At 39.8% G+C, this 22,743-nt stretch overlaps 1 protein-coding gene across 4 annotated transcripts in view; it reads left to right on the forward strand.

Moving 5' to 3' along the window:
* The window catches only part of msi2a (musashi RNA-binding protein 2a), a 159,620-nt gene extending 137,055 nt beyond the window's left edge, over positions 1-22,565 (forward strand). Inside the window, exons 11-15 of one of the 4 annotated variants that reach the window (XM_084104442.1) lie at positions 5,086-5,208; positions 14,439-14,618; positions 17,529-17,683; positions 22,045-22,121; positions 22,282-22,565. In XM_084104442.1, the coding sequence (XP_083960568.1) occupies positions 5,086-5,208; positions 14,439-14,618; positions 17,529-17,683; positions 22,045-22,086 (500 nt within the window). In that variant the 3' untranslated portion in view covers positions 22,087-22,121; positions 22,282-22,565. The remainder of the gene's footprint in view (positions 1-5,085; positions 5,209-14,438; positions 14,619-17,528; positions 17,684-22,044; positions 22,122-22,281) is intronic. The other 3 variants (XM_084104443.1, XM_084104444.1, XM_084104445.1) reach the window with 3 other exon arrangements.
* The last annotated feature ends 178 nt before the right edge of the window (positions 22,566-22,743 follow it).

Below are 22,743 nucleotides of genomic sequence, written 5' to 3' on the forward strand. Positions count from 1 at the left end.
AAATCATCTCTCATTATGGTGTGGGGTGAAGCATGCACCTGGCGGGCGTTTGTGGGTTTCGTGAAGTCCAGGGATCTTTCTGGAGATTTCTACTCCCCCCTTCATCGTTAAGTTTAATGGTGTATGAAAGGGCTAAAAAAAGATTGAGCCCTTTAATCTGCCTGGCAAAATGACTTTTTGTCCCCTAATCAAAGTCAGAAGACTCTCATGATGAAGATCCAGCATAGTAAATGGTTTCATTTTGGGCAAAATCTTTCACGTATGAAAAGCAATCTCAGTTTTGAAACCTGTGCACAAAAACCCATTTATAATGACTGTTCTGTATGTTTATATTGTCGTGTAGGAAGCAAAGAAATGTTTATATGTATGCGTGATCTGTACTTCATATAGACACCACCTGTGCCAGAAGATGCCAAGATTCCACCTTTGATATCGCATGAAAAGCTTTCGCAAAACTACAAACGATGCATCATTTTTTTTTTTTTTGATGGACAGCAACAACAGGTCACTAGCTGCACAGATGAAAAGAGAGCCGAGGCTGTTGCCTTTCCTAGCTCTTATTATGGCATCTTTCATTGTTTTTATTTTCCTTTCAAAGTGGGCAATGAAGGAAAGATGAAGGCACAGATTTTGTCATTTCACAGCTCTGCGTTGCTTGATAGGACACAAGCCGTGTGTGTGTGGGCTTACATCAGAATTATTTATAGCCTGATTCCAGGACGTGTGGCTCCTTTCAGCAGCTGTTTCCTAAAGCAGGGTAGCCCTAGTCTGATCAAAAGAGCATCCTTCTCTCTGTGTACCATCCATTAAAATGAGGCCACTGCTTAATTGTAAGAAATAGATTTGTGGATTTTCTGTAAGAGAAAATCAGTTTTTAGGGCATCACTGGCTGGTTTCTTGGGTATTCTTGGTGAACCCGTCATCAGTGTTCATCAATGTGCCTCTTACGCGATTCAAAATCTCTTCCACTTCCTGTCTACGTCCCTCTTCCTCTCTCTTTCATCACAGAGCCGAGAAGATTCAGTGTCGTAGACCCTTTCTACGCTCCCTTGGGGTTCATGTGTGCGGTTTTACGGTGCTCATGGGGTTCTGACAGAAGCAGGGAGAGCACTGTGTCCTTGTGCCCTCTCAGCAGGGTTTTTCTCTCCCATCAGTCCATTCACTGGAGCAGATTTAAATAACGCTATAAAACTGAATGCTAAATGTTGGCGTTATCTCGTCTGTAATGAAAAGCCCATGAAATTGATTTAATGCTGCAGCGCCTCTCTTGAGCAGCCTCTCACGACGGAAACACAAAACAATGAGCCTCCAAGATCTAATAATTAACCCACCTAATCCGCCAAAGTTAATCTCTCGCAAGAACTTTGTTCCAGTGCTAACTTTGGCACAGGGAGAGAGGCCACTGGGGGACAGAAGATGTTGTGCAGAGAAAAGAGGCAAGGGGGGAAAAGCAGCACAAATGACTTGTGACACTTTGGTGAAGGACACTTGTGCTCGGCAACAGCGAAGAGCGCTAAAGAGAAGCAGGGATGCGTGACCTTCATTAGCATTAGCATTAGCATACTGATTTGTGTTTTGTGAAGAGATTAACGAGCTGAGGAAAGAAACAGGAAATGACATGCGTAATTCAAACCAGAGAGACCACAGAGGTTTGATTATCTGTAACCATCCTTAATCTGGACCTGTTTATTTTTACTTTTCGTTTTATTGTCTTTTTTATTTCTTTGTGCTCTACAAACCAATCTTATACACGTCAGTATGTTTCTTTTACATTATGATTTCTTTTTAAGTTGTTGTTTTTTTCTTTTTCTCTTTATTTAAATTATTTTATATATTTTAATTTTTTTTTCTTCATTTATCTTTCCTTATTTATTCAGTAGCCATATTACTAAAAAATTCTTAATTTGATAAATTTTTCATTCTCCTATTTAGTAGTCATGGCAAATATTCTTGATTTTTTTTTTATATATATATTTTTTTTATATATCTATTTTATTTGAGTGGCTGAATGGCACATTTTCCCTCTTTTGGTACCATTTTAAAAACATGGGGTTTTTTGGTTGTTTTTTTTTCTTTCTATTTTTGAAAAATCTTTGTTTTGATGCACAATGCTTTTGACAGTCAAGTCAAGGCACCTTTATTTATATAGCGCTTTTTACAATACAGATTGTATCAAAGCAGCTTCACAGTGATAACATGAAAATAATACAATAAAGTTTGTTTCTAGAAGAAAATTGCGTCATCGTCCACCTTAAGTAAGGCAGATCAATAATATTGTTGAATATTAAATGTCCCCAACTAAGCAAGTCAAAAGCCAAGGCAAACAGTCACAGCTGTTTACGACAAATTCAGATCAGGTATGTAAATAATCTCTTAATGCGTTATCACTTGCTTTGCAGTGTAATATAGGAACAGTCCCTCTAGAGCAGGGGTTTTCAAAGTCTAAGACAGTGGGCCTTAATAAAAAAACATAATTTTTCTTACCCCATTGGCAGATCATGTTTTGCTTGTTTTAAGCAAAAACTCAATTTTTATTTATTTCCCCAGAAATCAAGACTTAATATCTTATGTAATTTTACTACTTTAGTAAAATAACGTTATGCATCTTTATTTAAGAAATGTTTGATATTTGGACTGGAAACAATACAAAAATACTAAGTAAGAAAAGCATTTTTTGCAGTGTAATAACTGAACTTGTAACAGTTTTGTTGCAAAGCACAATATTATGGTGAAATTAGATCTCGTGTTTGAGTTAAAACCGAATTATTGTTAAGCATAGCAAGAATCATAGCAAAAAGGCTAACAATTAAGAGTTATACCCACCAATTAATATTGCCCCTTCATTCATGACATGGATACCGTAATCATACAGAGAAAACATAGTTGCATACCTTTATCTTTCGCTCGTTTCTAAATTGGGCACCTGATGGCTTTGACCTTTCTTGTCCATCTCTTATTTGGCACTCGACATCGACAATCAACAGATTTCCCCTGATCCCACCCATACCAACTGTCACTCACGACGAGTCACGACCAGAAGTCAAGACTAAACCAATTCACCTTGGTGGTGGTGACCAAGTAATCGTTTTGTATTACCTATTTTTATTAGCCATTCAGACTATTCAGAAAAACAAAAATGTGCAGGAAATATAGAGGCCTGTATTTATAATATTATGAATGAAATGTGCGTTATTTGGAAGAAAGTCGAGGTGTGACTGACTTAGATAACTATATGGATCCCCCGTTACCCCCCCCCTTGTCCGTTCCATTTGGGAGAGACCCAGAGGTGAACTGTCATCCGCGCCCGCGCCTCCGCGCCCCCTCCCCTTTCCCCTTCTCAAACAAAAAGCTTCTGTGCACGGCATCTTCTCAGCAAGCAGGGGCGCCTGCAGCTGCAGGGGGCGCAAATTTGCCAATTCCCCACACAGTGAAATGATAGATAATAGAAAACTGCTTCGCGGCACAGATATTTTTTTTTTTTTTAATTCTGTTCGTGGCCCCCCCCCCCCCCCCCAAAATGCCGCCCCGGGCGATTGCCCGGTTCGCCCGTGCCAAAAACCGCTACTGGACAAGTGTAAACACATGAATCGGACACAGTTGAAAGAACATATAAAACGGGCGGTAAATTGGGCATCAAGACCTGCAGTGTAAACGAGGCCTTATTTTCAGAATAATAACAATTTAACTTTTTAATTATTAGGCTATAATTTTTACCGCTCTCCACGCCTACCCTGGCATGCTCTGGCCCCACACTTTGAAAACCCCTGCTCTAGAGTAACCAGAAGGTGATAGATAATGGATCACCCCATCTTGGTTTTGAACCTAGAAATATTGGGTTGCCAATCTCAAATCTTTACCTATTAAGCCACTCCACCTTTAGAGTTTTGAGTTACAGTCTGGTGTAATGACATGCTGTAGATTTGACCCCCTGCAAGTTTTTACTGCTCTGATTAGCAGCTGTCAGACGCAGATACACGCCTTCATTAAAGTGCCGGGACTATAATTACGTTTGTTATGAAATAATAGAGCTGTAGATACTCTGCCCTGTTGGTTTTCTTTAGTTGGCTTCAACAATGATGATGATTATGTTTGATTACATTGTTTGAACACTGAACTCACGACTGTCATTAAATATGTAGATTCTTTAGCAGTCTTGGTTTACCACAAACAAATTGCATGCTGTGAATCACAATGTCATTCAATAGAATTTGCCTAGTTGTTCAGTATTAAGTTGAGTAGAAATCAGAAGGCTGATGAATTTTCTTTTTTTTTCTTCTTTTTTTTTCATATTTTCAACTCCCAAGAAGCACATTTAGATGAGCTGTATGGACACACACACTTGGGTCTCACACAGTCATTACTACCTGCCATTATGAACCTTAAAGAGGACCACATGTCATCTGATGCTTCTCAGTGAGATAATAGGCACTCCGATGCAAGCAATTAATCCTACAATTCTCTGCTCTCAGCTCTGCTCTGTCCGCTCACGCTCCATGTCCACCATACAAATGATCACACTGATGGATTGAGCTCTGATGCATCTCAGTCAACTCAGCCAACACATGAGGGTGGACAGGCGCTGTCGCCGTGTGTTAAATCATACGGTTTCTATATCCTCTAGTGGCGTTCAGGCAAACAAGTACATTTGTCCTCCCAGTGGAGTAACCGTTTTTATAAATGCCCATAATTCTGTGCTGCTCGCATCAAATTACAGTGTTATTGTGAAAGCTTCTGAAGCAGTCGAAAGTGAGTGCAAATAAATTTTAATACATTACATTTTTCCCAGCCTGTGTGCGAAAGAAATAGCTGACGGTCCTTCTATGAGCAGTGTGTTCCTGTGCTGTCTGTAATTAAACTGTTGCCAAAAAACGAAAGGGGCTGTAGATCAGTCCTGCTAGCTCCACTCTAAACAATTATATTTGAGTTCTTTTGATTTATATATAATTATTTGAACGATGATGTAGCATCTCCCCCGTGTGTGTTGCGTTAGTGTGAATGGAGTTGTTCCTTGAAGCTCTGCTGCATTCATGTGGCTGTAAATTTGATTGAGATGAAGACCACTTGTAAATAATTTTCTTCTCTCAGCAGGTTTCCCAGCGACGACGTACGGACCCGTGGCAGCGGCAGCAGTGGCGGCGGCACGAGGCTCAGGTAGGGCGACCCGGGGAAGAAGCGGCTACATGGCGTATCCACAGAACGCAGGGCCAGGTAAACACTCTTTACCGCCTGTGTTCTGAGTGGCTACTGCTCCCCCCAGCCGAAAACACACTCTTCACTAGAGATTCTGTGTCCTGTCTATCACCGTCCACTCATCATTTGCCCTAATCCGGCTGTCATTTCACTTACTTACTCCATTCAAAGACTAAAATCTCTGCTACGACTGGCCACATACATTTCTGTGCTTTGCAGTCTATCCAGGGTTAATGTCAATCATTAAGAGAGTGCAGCTGAGATCAGATCCAATGTCTTGAACATGAACTTTACGGTGTGTGGGAAATGTTTGTTTTAGGAGTGTCCTCTGGTTGTGATTGACTCTGGACTCAGTTGATGGTTCGAGACTAGAGTTTAAAGTAGTCTATACAGGTTTAAAAGAATAGTCAAACATATAAATGGCTTTTTGAATACAAGGAAGTGAAATTCAAATGATTTCAATTCAAAGAAATTAATTTACATTTTTTATTTTAACTAGAAAAGCTGTTTAACTAAAAAATGTTGGCTTTACAGCCTTATTTGAAAGTTTTGAAAAAAGTATAAAAAGCCATGATTGAAGGTTGATGGATGGATGGAATTACAATTTTTCCTATTCCTGTCACACCATTTCAACTTTCTGTCTAGTGGCCAATTCAGTTCAAATTCACACACATGAACTGAAAGGGAGTCAATTCAGAATTTTGCCCAGCTCTGCTCTTAGTGTGTTGCTTTGACCTGCACATAAAAAGCATTATGGGAAGTGTCAATTTTGAAACAAAAGAAAGAGGTGGCATATTACTTTCTTTTTCTTTGAATGTCAAGATACAGTATGCCTCCAACTTTTCGTCATACAAGGTGATGTATGAAGACACATGATCTTGTTTTGATTGTTGTGCAGTCATCCCATATGATATGTAATGATACGTCATGCAAATTGTCAAATAATCATTGGATACACTTCTAAAGGTCAGATGTGGTCAAAGTTTAAATGTTGAATTTGAACATCATGTTAAAACGCCTGCCCTGTTCACAACACGACACCAGGGTAACGCAACGCTGGGGTTCAAACATTAACTTGAGACCTAGATTATACCACAGCTTACAGACTTAACATCTCAGAGATTTGTATACTTGATAACACACCATTTTTCTCCTTTCAGTTGGAGTTTATTGGCCTAGTAGAACTGCACTTAAGAGGAAATTGTCTTGGAGAATTGCTTTTACGAACGCATTCACTCCCTCATCTAAATTCTGCAGTGCTTCACTGCTGTTTCCTGTTAAAGAGAGTGTTTCAGAGATTCAGGTTAAGGTTTGTCTCCCTGGACCTGACAGATACTGCAGAGACTGTTGGCTCCGCAGGGCACACAGCTTTCTGGAGGCCGATTTCCCTGGTGCAAGACACTGCTGGCGTGTGTCTCCAACTGATGTGCCTCGTCCTTTCCTGCTTTGCTGAGACATCTCCCCCTGGATCTCTCTGTCCCTTTCAGAGCAATGCAGTGGTCTCTCAGTGGAGGATCATGGGATGCTTGTTGTTTTTCTAGAGGTTGCCGTATGCGGATCGACCCATTCCTGATCATTAAGGCAGAAAGAACGTGTGTGTGTGTGTCTTTCTCTTTTTGGTTCACCTCATCATGTGCAGCTTTTCTTTTCTCACCTTTTCATCCCCCCATCTTCTATTTCCATCTCTCCCCCTGTCTTTATCTCCTCTTTTCCCCAGTGAGATGGTAGTTGTCGTAAGACACTAACAGATCAGTGGAAAGTGATGAGTTTGCTCAGCAGATGGAGTGCAGTGGAGGCAGTTTCCTGTGCCCTGGTGTATTGTAGGAGTGTGCAGTGTTGAGCCATGTTCTCTTGAATAAGCAGTACTGTGTCAGGGTTTTTTTCAATGGCCAGCGGTTGCTGCATTTAACCCCTGTGTCCTACGGAATCTGCTGGTGTCGTTTTCTTTTTTTCTACAGAACTATCAGTACTGTGAAATGAAATGCCGAATGGGTTGAGGTCCATTCGTTATTATTAACAGATAGAAGCATGGTAGTATTACAAGTTTGTATTTGAGGGAGCAGATGAGATGTTGTTTTACGTTCTGCTCTGCTGCAGTGGGCCGCCTGCCCGGGCATGAAGATGCTCCTGTTTGGCAAAATACCTCACATTATCCGAGATCATTATCCATTTCATCCCAACAAGCTCTGTGAACCTTGAAAAGCATCTCTGCAGAGTGTGGGTTTGGCTCCTGTATAAGAGGTGAGATTAAACTACAGGCTGTAGTTCCCCACTGCATTAGCTCCTAGGGATGCATGATGATATCGGCACAATATCGGTATCGGCCGATAAAAGCTTTAAATGACCATCATCGGCATCGGCCGATATGAATATTTCTGCCGATGAGCCTTGCCGATAGGGTGGCGTGTTTCCTATGTGCACGTGACGACCGTGAACATAGCATGAGCACCAGCAACTTAAACTTCCAACATGTGGAGGCATTTCCAGCATGAGCATCAGTTTGGTTTGAAATGTGCTGGGGACAGACGCATTCGCAAGTGCATTTTCAGAAGTGCTGGGTACAATGACGCAGTCATTTTTTTTCTCTTTCGTGCAGGTCATGTTTTGAAAGACGATGTCCTGGACCTGTAGCTTACTAATGTAAACTCTCCAAGCTACTATGCTCTCCACAGAACATAAAATATTCATTTTATTTTATTTTTCGTGTTCGCATTTATGAGGAAAAACAGTGACAGTTCTCGGTTACGGAAGTGAGCGCTCTGAAAGCGGCACTAAAAGAGACTGCTTTAAAACTTTCACAGAGACCTCAAACAAAAAGCACAAAGCCTTTCTAAGTGAATTTCGTTTTGTATTAATTGTATCTTAATTTTAATCAATGTTTTATCAACCAATTGCCTGGATTTAATTAAATAATAAGTAAAGCAGATAAAAAATAATAGATATCACGACACGGAGGCGTCCGTGATTGAACTGGAGTTAGTCTCATAAATGAAACGAAACTCAGCATAACCTACTTGCCTTACAGACCTGAGAAATATATATATATATATTATCAACAGAACGCTTGAAATCATATTTTTAAACAGAACAATTCAAAACGAAAGAAAACTATGTAGCCTAATCCGAAATGTGCATTTCTATCTGGCGCGTTAACTAGGATACTGCGAAGATCGCGAGTCAGTCAACTTCATCTTTGCAGCCGACACAGAAAACACTTGTTTATTAATAAACAATTAAAATGTCTCCTTGCTATATTTTACATATTCATAATCATTACTTTTGCGGTTCTTTGTGACAGCTTTTAGTTGCTTTATTGGCAGCGCCACCCTAGGCTATGTTACATGAACGCGTCACCACTGCATCAGCACCGAAAACAGGGGAGCATTTGGTAGACCTGTTCAAGTAGAAGATGTAGCCTATATTTTTTATTTGAAATTTTATTTTTATTTATTTTACTCCTAAGGACTGAAGTTTGAAGTCTGAACTTAAAAATAAAATGTGGCACTGGCATATCATTTATTCTCAAACTGAAATAATTTACTTATTTTTCAGGGGTGAATGTCTGTCTACATTTGTAAAATTATACATTTATGGTAGAATCAAATGTTGTTTTGTTTGTCTTGTGTATTGCCTTATCTACAACACATGAGTGTAATACGGTAAAGGTAGTAGGCTACAGGAGAGAGACTTGGATTTCTCTTCAGTAAAATTAAAGTGTAAATATATCAGGGGGAAAATGTATATATATCGGTATCGGCATCGGACAAAATAAGTTTGAAAATATCGGCATATCGAATATCGGACAAAATGCAATATCGTGCATCCCTATTAGCTCCTGATGGACTGAATGTGATTTAAATCCCCATAGAAAAATCGCATTAGAGCTAGGGTCCGTTTGGTATCAGAGTTGGGTTTGTGTGGTTGATATGAACGAATCATCAGTTTGTTTGTTTGTTTTTTTTCTTTTCAGTTTGCATTTTGTTAGTAGCACCTACTGTATGTTCATGGCACACAGACACATTGCAGTTGTTGTTACCTTGCTACAGTGGTAAAGAGCAGTAGTACCAGATCCTTCTGCTCTTTGCTGTCCCCAATAGAGAAAAGTATACATTTATTTTATTTCTATTATTGAATTCATTAAAAAAATTCTAGTTGTATAATATTTATATTTCTAATTTGAAATGTATAGGTTTAATTGTATTTTATATATTTTTTTAAATGTAAACCTATTAAAACACATAATGTAATATTTATTTTAAGTTTATTTAAATGTATCGTGTATTATATTTGTTTATTTTATCTGAATAATTAAATATTTATTTTTAAATTAAAACGATGTTTATTAGTATATATTTTTATCTGCAAAATGTAATATTTCTTTTTTAAATGATTTAACATAAACGGTGGGGGGTGGGGTTGCTTTAGGATGCTTTAAGAGGACACAAAAACTCAGCTCTGGATGACTCAAGTTTCATTTCAGTCTGATCAGGAAGAAGACTTAAGAATCTGTCACCAAAAAAAAGGTGCATGATGGGCGTCTTCCTGCTGTGTTCATCTACAAATCATAACTCTCAGTGTCAAAAGCTTTGTAACTGAGCCGTCACTAATTTAGATATAACGTCCTGAATTTCTGAGGTTACTTTGTCATTCAACCAGAGAAAAGCACGAAGAGAGACCTGAGAGTATGCTAGAAAATGGCTGAATAAATCATGTGTTAAAATTCATTAGCAAAGCCTTTCTGAGCACCAAAATGACAAGACATTAAATATGTATTATTTATTAAATGTCGGCACTTACGGAAAAGGGGGTCTAGTGATGTTAATTAGCCAGCCGTTCGGTCAAAAAGGACTGTTTTGAATGGAAAGTGAAAGCTAAATCCAGGCACATGTGGGTTTTTTTCCCCTTTCTAAATTGACTTAGGTGGAAATGAAGAGGCTAATTACAGCTGCTCTGAAATTCAAAGCTAATTTGGGGGCCAATATGACAGACTAACTGACATCCGCCATCGAGTGGCTTGTTCGAATGGCCACCAGGGATTTGAGTGTGTGTGTGGATAATCACACACTTGTTCACTGATGCACTCTTAACCAGCTCAGCCATGTAAGTGGTGGAGGACAGACACTAGCCTGTGTTTTACTGTGAATGTGATCGAAAGCTCTTAGACTGTTTGACGTGTGTGTGTGTTAGTGAGAGAGAGAGGTAGTTTGAGGTCACTTCTGTGATCTGGTAAAGTGGAAACGAGGATAGCCGTTATCCACTCAGAGAGAGCCGCCCCACTTTTGCCTGCAAGCTGGGAGAGAGAGGGAGAAAGGAAACAAGCGATGACTTGAGTTATAACTTCGTAACAGGTTTTTCTGTTGTTCAGGAGAGAGATGGTGAGAGTGAAAGTGAGGGGAGAGGGGTAATTATCGTCAGAAATGAGGCTCAGCGAACGATTCGCACTGCTGGGCCCGCTGATCTGGTCGCCACGGCAACGCCGACCCACTCATTTGCTTTGCAGATGAGTAATTACATCCAATTAGACTACTGAGAGAGTGAAAAAAGAGAAACAAATGGAAGAAGGGGTCTTTTGTTTCACACTGATAGCTGGAATATTAATAATTGGGCTGAAGATAAGATGGACAGTGATACTGTAACTAGGAGCTGAGTCGAAGTCTTTAGCAGTTCACACCTGAGAGCTTCACCTGCTTCCACACCGCACTCACTCTCCTGCTTATGGTCAAAGTCAAGTCATTTCACTCGGCGGCCATCTTTGAGAAACATCTTGGGCAAGCAAGTGCAGCTCCTATCTCTTTAAATGGGGAAACTTCAAATTCTCCAAAACTGTTCGCCAAGCTTAAATTGCATATTTGAAATCACCAATGAAATCTGACAACAACTGTCTCATAATTCTTTTTCTAAACGATTTCAAATCATGAAAAAAAAAAAAAAAAAAATTCAGGCTGGACCAAGCTAATGCTCATGCACAGTACTAAGCGCGCGTCTCAGAACACTTGCCGTTTCTATAGGAACCGGAGCTTCTAACGGCTGCTGCAATGGCGGCGATTGACACTTTTCTTTAGAAAGCGGAACTTATTCCGCCATATTGCACGTTGCACTTTCTCCCATTTATAAGTAAATATAAGTGTGTGTGTATATATATATATATTATTAACAATTAAAAAGTATATAATGTATGCGTAATCTATTTTAATGTTTTATATTTAATCATTTACATTACTTTATAAAGAAATTTTGCAATAGTAATTGAAAGTGATACAGTTTTGCTGAAAAATTATTGCACACATGGCAAAACATTACTGACTGGTTTGTAATTTTGAAATGACTGGGAAATTTCATTTTGGAAATGTCAACAAAACCCATTATGGGATGTCAACTCTGCAAGGCCCCCATCAGGCCCTGTTTTCATGTAAAAGTTGAACAAATAAAATTGATCCTGGTCATGTAGAGATACAGTTTCAAAACTGATTTGATTTGAACCCTGCTTTCAAATTGTTAATTTATATAAATAAAGACCCTAAAGATAGGGCTGTTCTCCATGGGTTTTTTTCTGATTACTTCTTAAAGAACATCAGAATGTAAATTTGTGGCACATGCAGTGATATTGCTGTTCTCACTAACTCGTATGTCCAGACTGCAGTTAAACCCAGAAACAGAGATTTACAGCTCTAGAGCGCTGCCAGCTGAATTATCAAAAGCTCTGGTGATGTGCCGGAAATTGTGTTATTGATGAAGCGCTACACCAGATGTCCGTACAACTAAAACAGCATTCCAATGATGTTCATTAGCAAACCATTAATTCGCACACATATTGTAGCGCACAGACTAAACACATTTCTGTGGTAGACACCCACATCGCCGCAACCCCCCGAGGTGATGCATGCTGCCTCTTGAACATGCTGCGAGAGAACATGTGTTGTTTTAGAAAGATCAGAGGAGAGCTATTATTTCTCTAACTTTGATGTCAGAGCAACTTTGCCCGATCCCTCTCTGTTTCTCACCTTTGCTTAAGTAAAAGTAAATCCTTTGTATGCTCTGAAAAGAAAATGAGCAGAGGAAGATAATCAGGCAACGGCTCGCTCCCAGATGGCTGCTTCTGCTGTCTTGCCATCCAACTGAAGAGCTCTTTTCAGCCTCATTTTATTCATATCCTTTTACACTGATGGCACTATCATTAGAGGCAATCTACCTGAACAATAAAGGTAATTTTCCCTGCCTTTATTAGATAAGACCTTCCTGACTGAGCGCCTTGTGCAGCTGAGGGCTAATTGTCCGTGTCAGCATAAACAAAGCAGCTGTGTACATCTGTTGTGTGTGTGAATGTCGGCTTTGTGTACTGCCTCTCCCAGTATCCTGTAATCGGCAGAATTAGGCAGATGGAACAGGAAGCCGCCATTGTGGTGTCCTGGCAATGTGCGACTCTTGGAATGCATGCCGGCTCAGTTCCGCAAAGACAGTGCGGGAGGGGGGGGGGACGTTGCGTGTTCGCTAACCTGCTCAGCCGTTTAACAAATGGAGGAGTCTGTATAGAGGTCGACTCTTGTTTGTTGTTAAAGATCTAATTAGAGAGTGCAGAAGAGGCAGCGGAAGCTTGTCTAATTAGCGGGGAGCAGAAAACCCACTTTAAAATTCAAGGACAACTGGCGATTAGAATGCACGTCGAAAAAATGGATTACGAAAAGAAAGGGTGTCTCTGGCCTTTGTTTTGCTGGGGTTTTTTTTGTTGTTGATGTTTTTTCGTAGTTGAGATCGAGCGTGAAAGTCGGTTTAGTCCTGAATAACAGTGTAGGGTGAGGAGAGAACGATCTAAAAGACTAATTAAAGACCCAGGATGCCTAGTGTTGACCTGGAACAGCCCCAGTGTGTCCCACACAGAACTCCATAGGAAGTTCCACAGATTTCTGTAGAATTGGATTGGTGGGCATTCATAATGTTGAACACATCCCTGACCCCTTTGTATGTTTGTATTTGATTGGTTTTAACTGCCTATAAGAATGCTCTCAGCTTCGTTTAAAAGAATGGTTCAGCCTAAAAAGAAAATTCTGTTATTCTGTTACTTACTCTCATTTCAAGCCAGTATGATAAAAGATAATTTGAAAATATATTTGTTGTTTTTTTCAATTGGGTCACAAACAACATAGGACCCTACTGACTACTGAAAAAAAAAAAAAAAAAACTTTTGTGTTGCTCAGAAGAAAGAAAATCGTGTAGATTTGGAATGACATGAAGGTGAGTAAATGATGACAGAATTTTCAGTTTTGGGCAAACTGTTCCTTAAATGTGTTTAAGCTTTCAATTCAACAGTCTGAGAAAAAAATCGGGCTAAAAAAAGAACCCACAAGTCTGTCTGGGCTATATACATACATACATGTGTTTTTGTATGAGTTCATTGAATTGTTCATGTGAAGCTCGAGTTTATACAGAGATGTAATTGGGATCATTACAGCGGCACATTTCTGTGATTCCTCAAGTCATGATTTACAGAAAGCAGGCGGTGTTGGAGTTGTGCCATTCTTCAACACTTGAGTGTAATTTGACAGGCAGGCGTTTTGCCCACAAACCGCGGACGGTGAGGGAAAGTTGCGAAGCTGATGAAAGAGAAGCTACTTAGCGATTCAGATTACTTTTGGCAGCTGTGGAGGGCATAATCAGCGCTGTGATGTTCGGCACTACTCCAGGACGCTCCTGCAGGTCCCAGACCCCAATGAAAAGCAAACATGCGGCAGGGGAGACGTAAGATGTAAAAGCCTGTGCGGTGGATCCTGGCTTTCTTTGATTGGATCATCTTGCTCTTCCTAGAAGGCCAATGAAGACATTTCATGCTCTGTATATCAAACCCACAAATAGGATTAAAGAGACCAGCTATAAATGTTAACTAGAGCCATCAAATAATGTCCTCTGAGGCGTTCATAATCTGCCATCCTGATGAAAAGTGTGTCTGTTAAGGTCTAACATACTTTTTTGATGTTTATGGCCAATAAACATCACTGATAGTTTGTTGAACCACACACTGAGTGTGACAGCGTTTTATTTCTCACTATCCTATCCACCATATCTAATGTGTTCACTCATAGGTATCTCTTAAGATCTTTGGTTTAGTGGGAATCATGCTGTGTAACTACTAACAAATTGAGTGTATGTGGGCATCATTCAGCCTCATGTCGTCACCTGTCAGTCACTTCATCTTTTTGTATCACATAGTGTCGTGTATCAATGGCCGCATCTCATCTCCTCTATGTATTTCCTAGGGTTCCCCGATTACGGCTTTTATTCTGGCCCCGGTGACCAGCGGGCCGCTCCCTGCTCCTTTGCCGACTATGCCACCTTGGGGCCCCATACGGGTCAGATGCTGCAAAGTGAGCACGTCACCTCCACCTGCAACTCACCCTCCCAGCACCACCCAAGCCCGGACCACTTCAAGAGCTCAGGTGTGTATGGCAGATTTCAGATTTAAAACCACCCTCCAGTCATGGTTTGAATCTGTGGACTGTCTGATGTACGTTAAGCCTCATTGTTTTGAAAGAGCCAGTGAAGTCACGCGTTGTGTGACCCATCTGCGGTGTGGTCCTAATCAGTGCCAGGCCAGGTGTCGTGGATCTTTGAGATTCAGCTCCTTCTGTCCTACTTCTCTTTGCCTCATTTCATTTGGCAGCCAACAGGAAAATGCCTGTAGTCCTCCCGCTTTACACCAGCGATTACATAGATGAAGTAGGTTTGGCCTTGAGCCCAACCTGTGCTCGTTCTGCTGCCGGTAACTTTGGACTCACAGTACAAAGGCTAAAGCTAAATCCATTCCTAAGAGTACATGATTTAAATGGAAAAAAACCCCATTAGTGTTCTTGTTCATTCGCTGAAATGCGTCACATTATGGAAGTAAATGTGTTGGGGACACCATTACTGTTGACTTTAAGATCTCTCAAGTGCATTTAGACAAGTATTTAAAGAATACAATCTGTGAGTTCAGATCAGTCATTGATTTGCTACATATTTTGTTGTATTGGCCTCCCACTTTTGCAACAAGTCTTTTCATTTGTTCCTTCTTGCTAGATTTTGACACATTTCTCCAGCTAAACAACAACAAAATATATTCTTTAGTTATATTTTTTGTTGGCATTGGAAACAGAAACTCATCTACGACTTTGCTGCTTCAATTTATGACCTTAATATTGCTTTCAGTATGGGTTTAGAGCGTTTCCAGATAGCTCTATTAAATACAGATGCGCTACCTGATATGAAGGTCCGTCCAAATGTCTCTTGTATGCTTGTTGCTGTGGCAACTTGGACAAAGTCAATGCATTGTGGGTCTTTCAGGGGTCAATACTGACACCATTGGTGTGTAGCTTTGTGTTAGACAATATCTGTGTTTCTAAGTCCTTCCCTGCTCAGCAAAAACACTTTGTTATCCCGCCAAAGCATGTGCAGGGTGACATCGATTAAAACCCCAATGCTGGGAGCTGGAGCGGGACAGATGAGTCACCTGTGTCTCCAAAACACGCTGCGTAATCGCAGGCCGGCGGGTTTAATTAGCATGGGTGCTGCTAAGCTACCAGTCAAAGCCAATAAATGTAAGTCATGTTTAGCTATTAAAGCTAATAGCAGTAACAGTTTAGCCCCAGGGTTTAATTTGGAGCATAAATCCTTTTTCTGGCAAAGCGAGAGAAAGCACAGCACCTTTACAGAATCCAGCAATTATATGGAAGAAAGATTACAGTACACACATAAAATGACTGTAAAAGCGAGGTAAGCCGTAGATCTCAGGTAAGACATGGGAAACACGGCCAGGGACAGGAGGAGACTTAGTTAGTTAGTGCTGTCTGTCATCACTAATTTAACACAATCTATGTCATTTAACCATATTAAATACTGCTAAATAAAAAATATTGCTGAACTTTAATATTTATTTCTATATATATTCAAATATATAAATGAATTCTTGAGATACTTGATTTTCACTTTCGCTTTAGAATTTTCACTTTCGCTTTAGAACTCACAGGCCAATCACGGCGCTTGTGGTCCGCGTAGAATTGACGCGTTGTTACATTTTTGGAGAGGTGCACGTCAGGGTACGCGTGCTACACACCGCCTGCGACGTAGCTACGGCGTGAGTTCGACGCAGAAGTATAAATTGGGCTTTACTCTTGCCACGTGATGCGGGAAATCTGACTCTTTCTGCACTGTATAGGGCAGAGCAGTCGCTTTCAATTTATAATTGTAGTGTCCGTTGTCTAACTGAACTAAATTGTTTTTATTTTAATTAATAAATGCTGCGTGCTGTGATGGGCAAGTAATGTAATCCGTGTACGGCCGACTACCGCAGTAAGCCTACATCATACACGTGCATCTCTTTCTCTAGTTTACACCTGTGCAGTCACTGATGTTCAGTTGTTGGAGGTCTCTCTAACTTCAACTGTATTCCGTCACTGTGAAGAGAGATTTAGGAAATGAGCCGTCATAAAGGAAGCTCGATCTTTACATGCGTGTTCATACTCACTTGAAATCTCAGCTCACAGCGTGCTCAGCACAGCAGGAAAGCCTGCATTTCTCACTGTCCTTCGATCAGACCTGCTGAACGGCATTCGATCAGGCCAGGCTGCTTGCTGTTTTGCATAAATGTTGTGGGTGTTTTTAATCTATATGCTGTCCAATTGTGAAGGCGGTTCATAAAGGACATTATTGTATTTAAAAACCGAACAAGTGGACAGAATGCAGGTGTCTTAAAAACACGGTGCTCATGGGAAAAATCCTTACAATTATCAAAGATACCCATGTAGTCTGCATAGTCCAACAATTTTTTTTGCACAAGCAATGGAAGAACTTCTGAACAGTTGCTGTTATTTAGCTTTAAACACATTCGCATTGTTATAATGGTCATTATTCAATAAAAAAAGTTCATACCACACAAGTAACGTGTCATACACTAGTTTGAATATATTTCAAAATGATGATACAGCTGAATTTTCAGCATCATTACTCCTCTTTAGTGTCACATGATCATTCAGAAATCATTCTAATATGCTGATTTAGTGATAAAGAAGCATTTCTTATTATTATCCGTTGAAAACAGTTTTTGCTGCTTAACGTTTTTGTGGAAACTGTGATGCACTTTTAAATATTCTTTGAATACAAAGTATAAATATTTTGTAACATTATAAATGTCTTTACTTTCACCTGATTAAAAGTATTATTTTCTTTTAAAATGTATATCTTACTGACCCCAGACTTTTGAACGGTAGTGTATGTAGTCTTTCCCATGATTCTCTGTGCTGGAAGCTGTCTCTGCCACCTTAGTGACTGAAATTTGATGTCTCATGGATCTGATGTGTGTGTGTCCTGTACAGGTGCTAACCCTCCTCGGCCTGGAGGTTTCCCCGGTGCAAACAGTCCTGGACCCGTGGCAGACCTGTACGGCCCCAGCAGTCAGGACTCAGCTGTGGGAAATTACATCAGTGCTGCCAGCCCCCAGCCGGGCTCCGGGTTCAATCACAGTATCGCAGTGAGTACAGCGCTCTTTCACGCAAGACATCCGAAAGTACAGAGAAAGTTCTCACTTTTGTCCTTTTGTCCATCATAGTTTTTAATTCTATTCAACCTCTGATTGGCTGTTCCCTCCATCATGACTCACTTTTTTTTATGCCAGTTGCTTGATTGTCAGCGCAGCAATTTAGAAACGCAGCACTGGAAAAAAGAATATCAGAGGAATTAGTTCCATTCCACATGTTCAAAAATACCCCAATGAGTCACGAGTCTCCGTTAGACTGACACTTCTCGTCTCGCTGCTGTTTTGTTTGGGGAATAAAAGCATCACAAACAGTTTAGAGAAAGCGAAAAGCTGGTTGGAAATGAGCAAATTGTCAAAAATCAGATGTCCCTGTAACTAGCAGATGCTCTTGACACCGTCTCCAAACAAAAGCCCCTGCGTTGCACAAAAACTTGCTTTAATTGGCTTTTGTCGGGGAGCGCACGGATTCTGTCTGCAGATGTCACGGACGTCAGGTTGCGGCTCGGTGTCAGTTAAAAATTATTCACCCTGTTCTCACAAATCAGTTTCTTAACCAACTGAAGCACATGTTTTGATTTATGCAAGTGTTTGCAGCAGATTTCTACAGTTTTGCTGCTTGTGCGTGATCTACTTTGAGGCCTTTTTTCATCTGCTGTATATGAAAGATAAAGAATGATAGAGATGTAATTGTGGTGGATTAGTTAAATATTCTGTCATTATTTACTCAACTTGCTGTTCCAAACATTGATAATATTTTTCATGGAAGCTCCTGAAAAATCACCATAATATTGATCCATATGACTGGCATGGTATATTCAATACTTTTGTCGCATTTTGGTTTGAGGAATAAAAATGTACTTTTGTTTTCATTGTTCTCAAATGTCTCATAACCAACATGTGCCATCCATGGTTAAAATGTGAAAAAAATGACAGAAATATCATTTTTATCTGAACTATTTCTAAACTTCTGAGCCAGAACCGATGAGATTTTCCCATCAGAATAGAAAAATGATGTCCAGTGCAGTGGTTTTTCAATCCTGGTCATGGTGACTCATCGCTCTGCACATTTTTTATGTCTCTCATATCTGACACACTTATTTCAGTTCATGGTCAGCTTTTGACTCCACTTTTAGACTCTCACAAACTTCCCTAAGCACTTCCCCTCGGGGAATCCCTGCCGCCATTGGACAGACCCTCAACCCCTTGGTTTTGACCAAGGGACAGAGTCTACTCATATGTACACTTCAGGCAGATCCATAGACCCCAATGGAACACCGTTGTGATGTCACAACAGCACAGAGCTGCACGATTCTGGATAAATTGAGAATCATTAGAAAATTAGAAAAGAGATCACAATTCTCCTACGATTCTGAATAGACAACTAAACAAAAATAACCTAATTTACTAGAGGTTCTGACAAAATGTTATTTGCTGCTGTCTATTTAAAAAAAAAATAATAATAATTGTAATAAAAAATTTTTTTTTAAATCAGTCTAATAAATGATTCAATGACTCACTCATATTGATTCACCCAGTAATGAAACCCAGTAGTGAAGTCTGTGTTTTTGAACGAATCTTTTGAATTGATGATTTAATGACAAATAAAGTCACTTGTCGCCACCTACTGGTGTGACGATGTAATTGATACAATCTTTATTTGAAGTGTCAAGTTACTTTCGAAAGGTTACTTACTCTATTTTGATCACTACCGTAGACATCAATGTTTATATCCAAACTATAGACTTTTACTCCAATACTATAGACATAACCAAATTGTTGTCATTTAGGAATAAGATCGTTTTGATGTTTGAATCGAGATCGCTATCTTTTAACGGTTAATTGTGCAGATCTACAACAGCAACTCGCATGGTGGCCTCCCTAGCAGCTTTCAAGGGATCAAGGGCTTAGGGTGTTCGATTTAAAACCATTGCAAGGGTTCCGTCAGTAACAGGCACTCGTGCAACATAAGCAGTGACATTCAGCCGAGTGAATGAGATGGAGGAAAGTTAGCGAGAGAAGGGCATGAAAAAGGTGAACTTAAACACAGCTATGGATCTTATTAGTTGATGATCTGAATCAGGTGTGTTAAATAAAGGAGACATACAAAATGTGCAGAGCTGTGGATCCCCAGGACCAGGAATGAAAACCACTGGCCTAGTGGTTAAAGTACTTGGCTGGTAATTAAAAGGTTTGATTCTACAAACTTTTGATTAACTTTCACTATTAGGCCCTTGAGCAAGACATTTATGTTTAGAGATTGCCTCTGCAAGAAGTCACTCACTTTAAATGAAAAAAAAAAACCTTGTTAAATGGTTGAATTGGTTGCTAATGTTGAAGAATTGCAAATAAACAGCTGTTTATTGTGTATAAAGACAATTCATTGGTGGCAGGAACATTAACTGCTGGTTAGAAACTGAAGTGAGCAGAAACTTGGGACTTTTATTCTTCATTTCTGCCTCCTGGCATCTAAATAAAACATGCCACTGCATGAATTCATAACTTTATTCATCGGCATTAGTGTGTTTCTGAGCGAGAGCGTTTTGTGCTATGTGATTAATTCCAAATGTAGTGTGCGTTCGTTCAGCTGGACTGATAGATGTGTGTGTGTAGTTCTTGATGTCTCCGTGCAGAACATTAACACGGGAAATGACGCAGAACTAAAATGCTCGTCTCCATTTATTTTTCTGACACGTGTCACCAGTTCACCTCCTACTGGAACACCCCCCCCCCCCAAACTTGCAGTTTTAACACGCGTCCGAGACAAAATAGTTTTATTACCCACAATTCTTAAAATGAGGAAGCCTGGTAGAAAAGCCAATATAAACTTAAGAGAGCCTTTCCTTCCTGCCCTCTAAAGCAGCGGGTGTGAGACTGACTTTGATTTATTCGTATGGATTAGACAGATCCGCTTCTGCCATGCACACAATAGTCTGATGACAGGCCCGATAAGCGGCTGTGTTTCTCAGAAAGGCTTGTTGACAGGTTGCCGTTTTGCCCTCTAAATCAGCCGTGTGGGTTTGTAAGTTCACAAACGCATTCTGACAATGGGCAGGATTTATTTATTCAGGACTGATCAGCTCCACGGAAGAGGAATCACAGCAAATATGTTTTCTTCTTGAATTTTCCTTATGTTTAGACACCTCCGAGTTACTCTGATGTGGATTGTAGCAGCTTTATTAAGTAGCATAAAAGAAATGGCACTTCCAAAAAGCAAGAATCAAACATTTAAGTAAACAACTCCTGATGTTTGGCCATAAACAGATCCCCTGGATGAGAGCGGGTTTATAAAAACCACAATATGTATTTTATGAAATAAAAAAATATTAAAGTGCCCTGATTATTCTTTTTCAAATATTACCTTTCATGCAGTGTGTAATATAGATGTTTGTGAATGTAAAAGGCCAGCAAAGTTTTAAAGGTTGAAGTACACAACAAATAAAATGAATGTCTCCTAAAAGAAAGAATCGATTCTGAACTGCCGAAACAAGTTGTCAGTAATTCAAGTCTCACTTCGTTACATACCTATGGAACATTGTACAAATTTGCATAATGCCAGCCTATGGTCTTCATTGGCTGCCCATGAACAACGTCTACTTTGACCTGTCCTCAAACACTGTAGTTGTAGCTGAGATCTGGAAGAGTTTGGTTCGTGTTGTCGACATGTCGAGAAGAAGCTGTTTTCAGTGCTGCAAATCCACTTTGCATGGACTTCCAAAGGATGAGGATTCGCACTGGAATTGATCGAGTAAAACCGACAGCATCGTTACTGTTCGTATCACTGTGTATCAAGCGCTGAGGAAGATCCAGAGCTAAAATTCAGATATGATAATGCGTGTTTAGTTTCCAATCACAACAGACTGGGCCGTCTGACCAATCAGAGCAGAGTAGGCTCTCGGAAAAGAGGGGTTTAGAGCGACTGAATCTTTGAACTAACCGTTTTCAGACTCTTTGAGAAATGAGGTGATGTGCAATGTATATAATGAGTAAAATAGTGGTTTTGACCTTGGATTCATGTAAACCTGTTGTAGGAGAGCTCCAAAATAAAATTAGAAACCTTTAAAATAGCCTAATAGTGGCACTTTTAAATGTTCATAGTGAACAAATATTTTTTATGATGCTTATTAAAATATATCAGTTCGAAATTGCTGTTAGTCTGTGTACTCAGATCACAGCTTTCATTGGCACTTTTATCATTTGTGAATAATTGTTCTCTTAAAGTGGAGTTCTTGATTCTGCACATGAGAGAAGAATGAATCTCAGACAGTTCATAAAAGAGAAACGTGTGAATTATTCTGTGTTAGATTCACACTACATCAGTGATTCTGCTCAACATCTTACACATTATCTGCTTTCAGGGTCCTTTGATCGCCACAGCATTTACAAATGGATACCACTGAAAGCGAAGCGAAGATGCAGCACCAACTCATTAAAGGTATGCACATTTTTCTCTTTCAGAAAACTTCATTTCATTCTTATTCTTTTATGTAGCCATTCATAGTCTAAACAAGAATGATAACAACAAAAAAACACTTAAGGTAGCAAATGTTTGTGGTTTCCTGTTCTATAATGCGTCATCTGTTTTGAATCACCAGAATTCATCTGGAGGCCCTGGGAAAATGGCCAGAGTCTCTGATTGGTTCATGTACAGTTGATGTCATAAAGACTTCAAGCACTACAGGTTCTGATTGGTGAAAGGACAAGGGGGGGTGGACCCAAATAAAGAAGAAAAACATCTCAGAAAACAAAACATCACAACTGCAGTAATCCAGCCCTCCTGTCACTGCAGGGCTCCCTGCTTTTCTTTTTTTTGTCCCCTTTCTGTACGCTTTTTAAATGACTTTGGCTTTTAGAGAAAAATACTTAGATGAATGAATTATTCAGTTGCGATTGTCACAATTCTTTTAAGTTTCTTTGCTCATTTTAAGTGTTTTTACAAGTGTTGTCCGAATCAATTTTGATGCCAGTTAAAAAAAAAATTATTTTGCACACTTGGACAGACGCCGCACTGAAAGACACCACGCCATTCATCCATTGAAAAAAAGAAGAAAAAAAGA

Source organism: Abramis brama (genome assembly GCF_963993115.1).
Source record: "Abramis brama genome assembly, chromosome: 25".
In the NCBI taxonomy this organism is placed as follows: Eukaryota; Metazoa; Chordata; class Actinopteri; order Cypriniformes; family Leuciscidae; genus Abramis; species Abramis brama.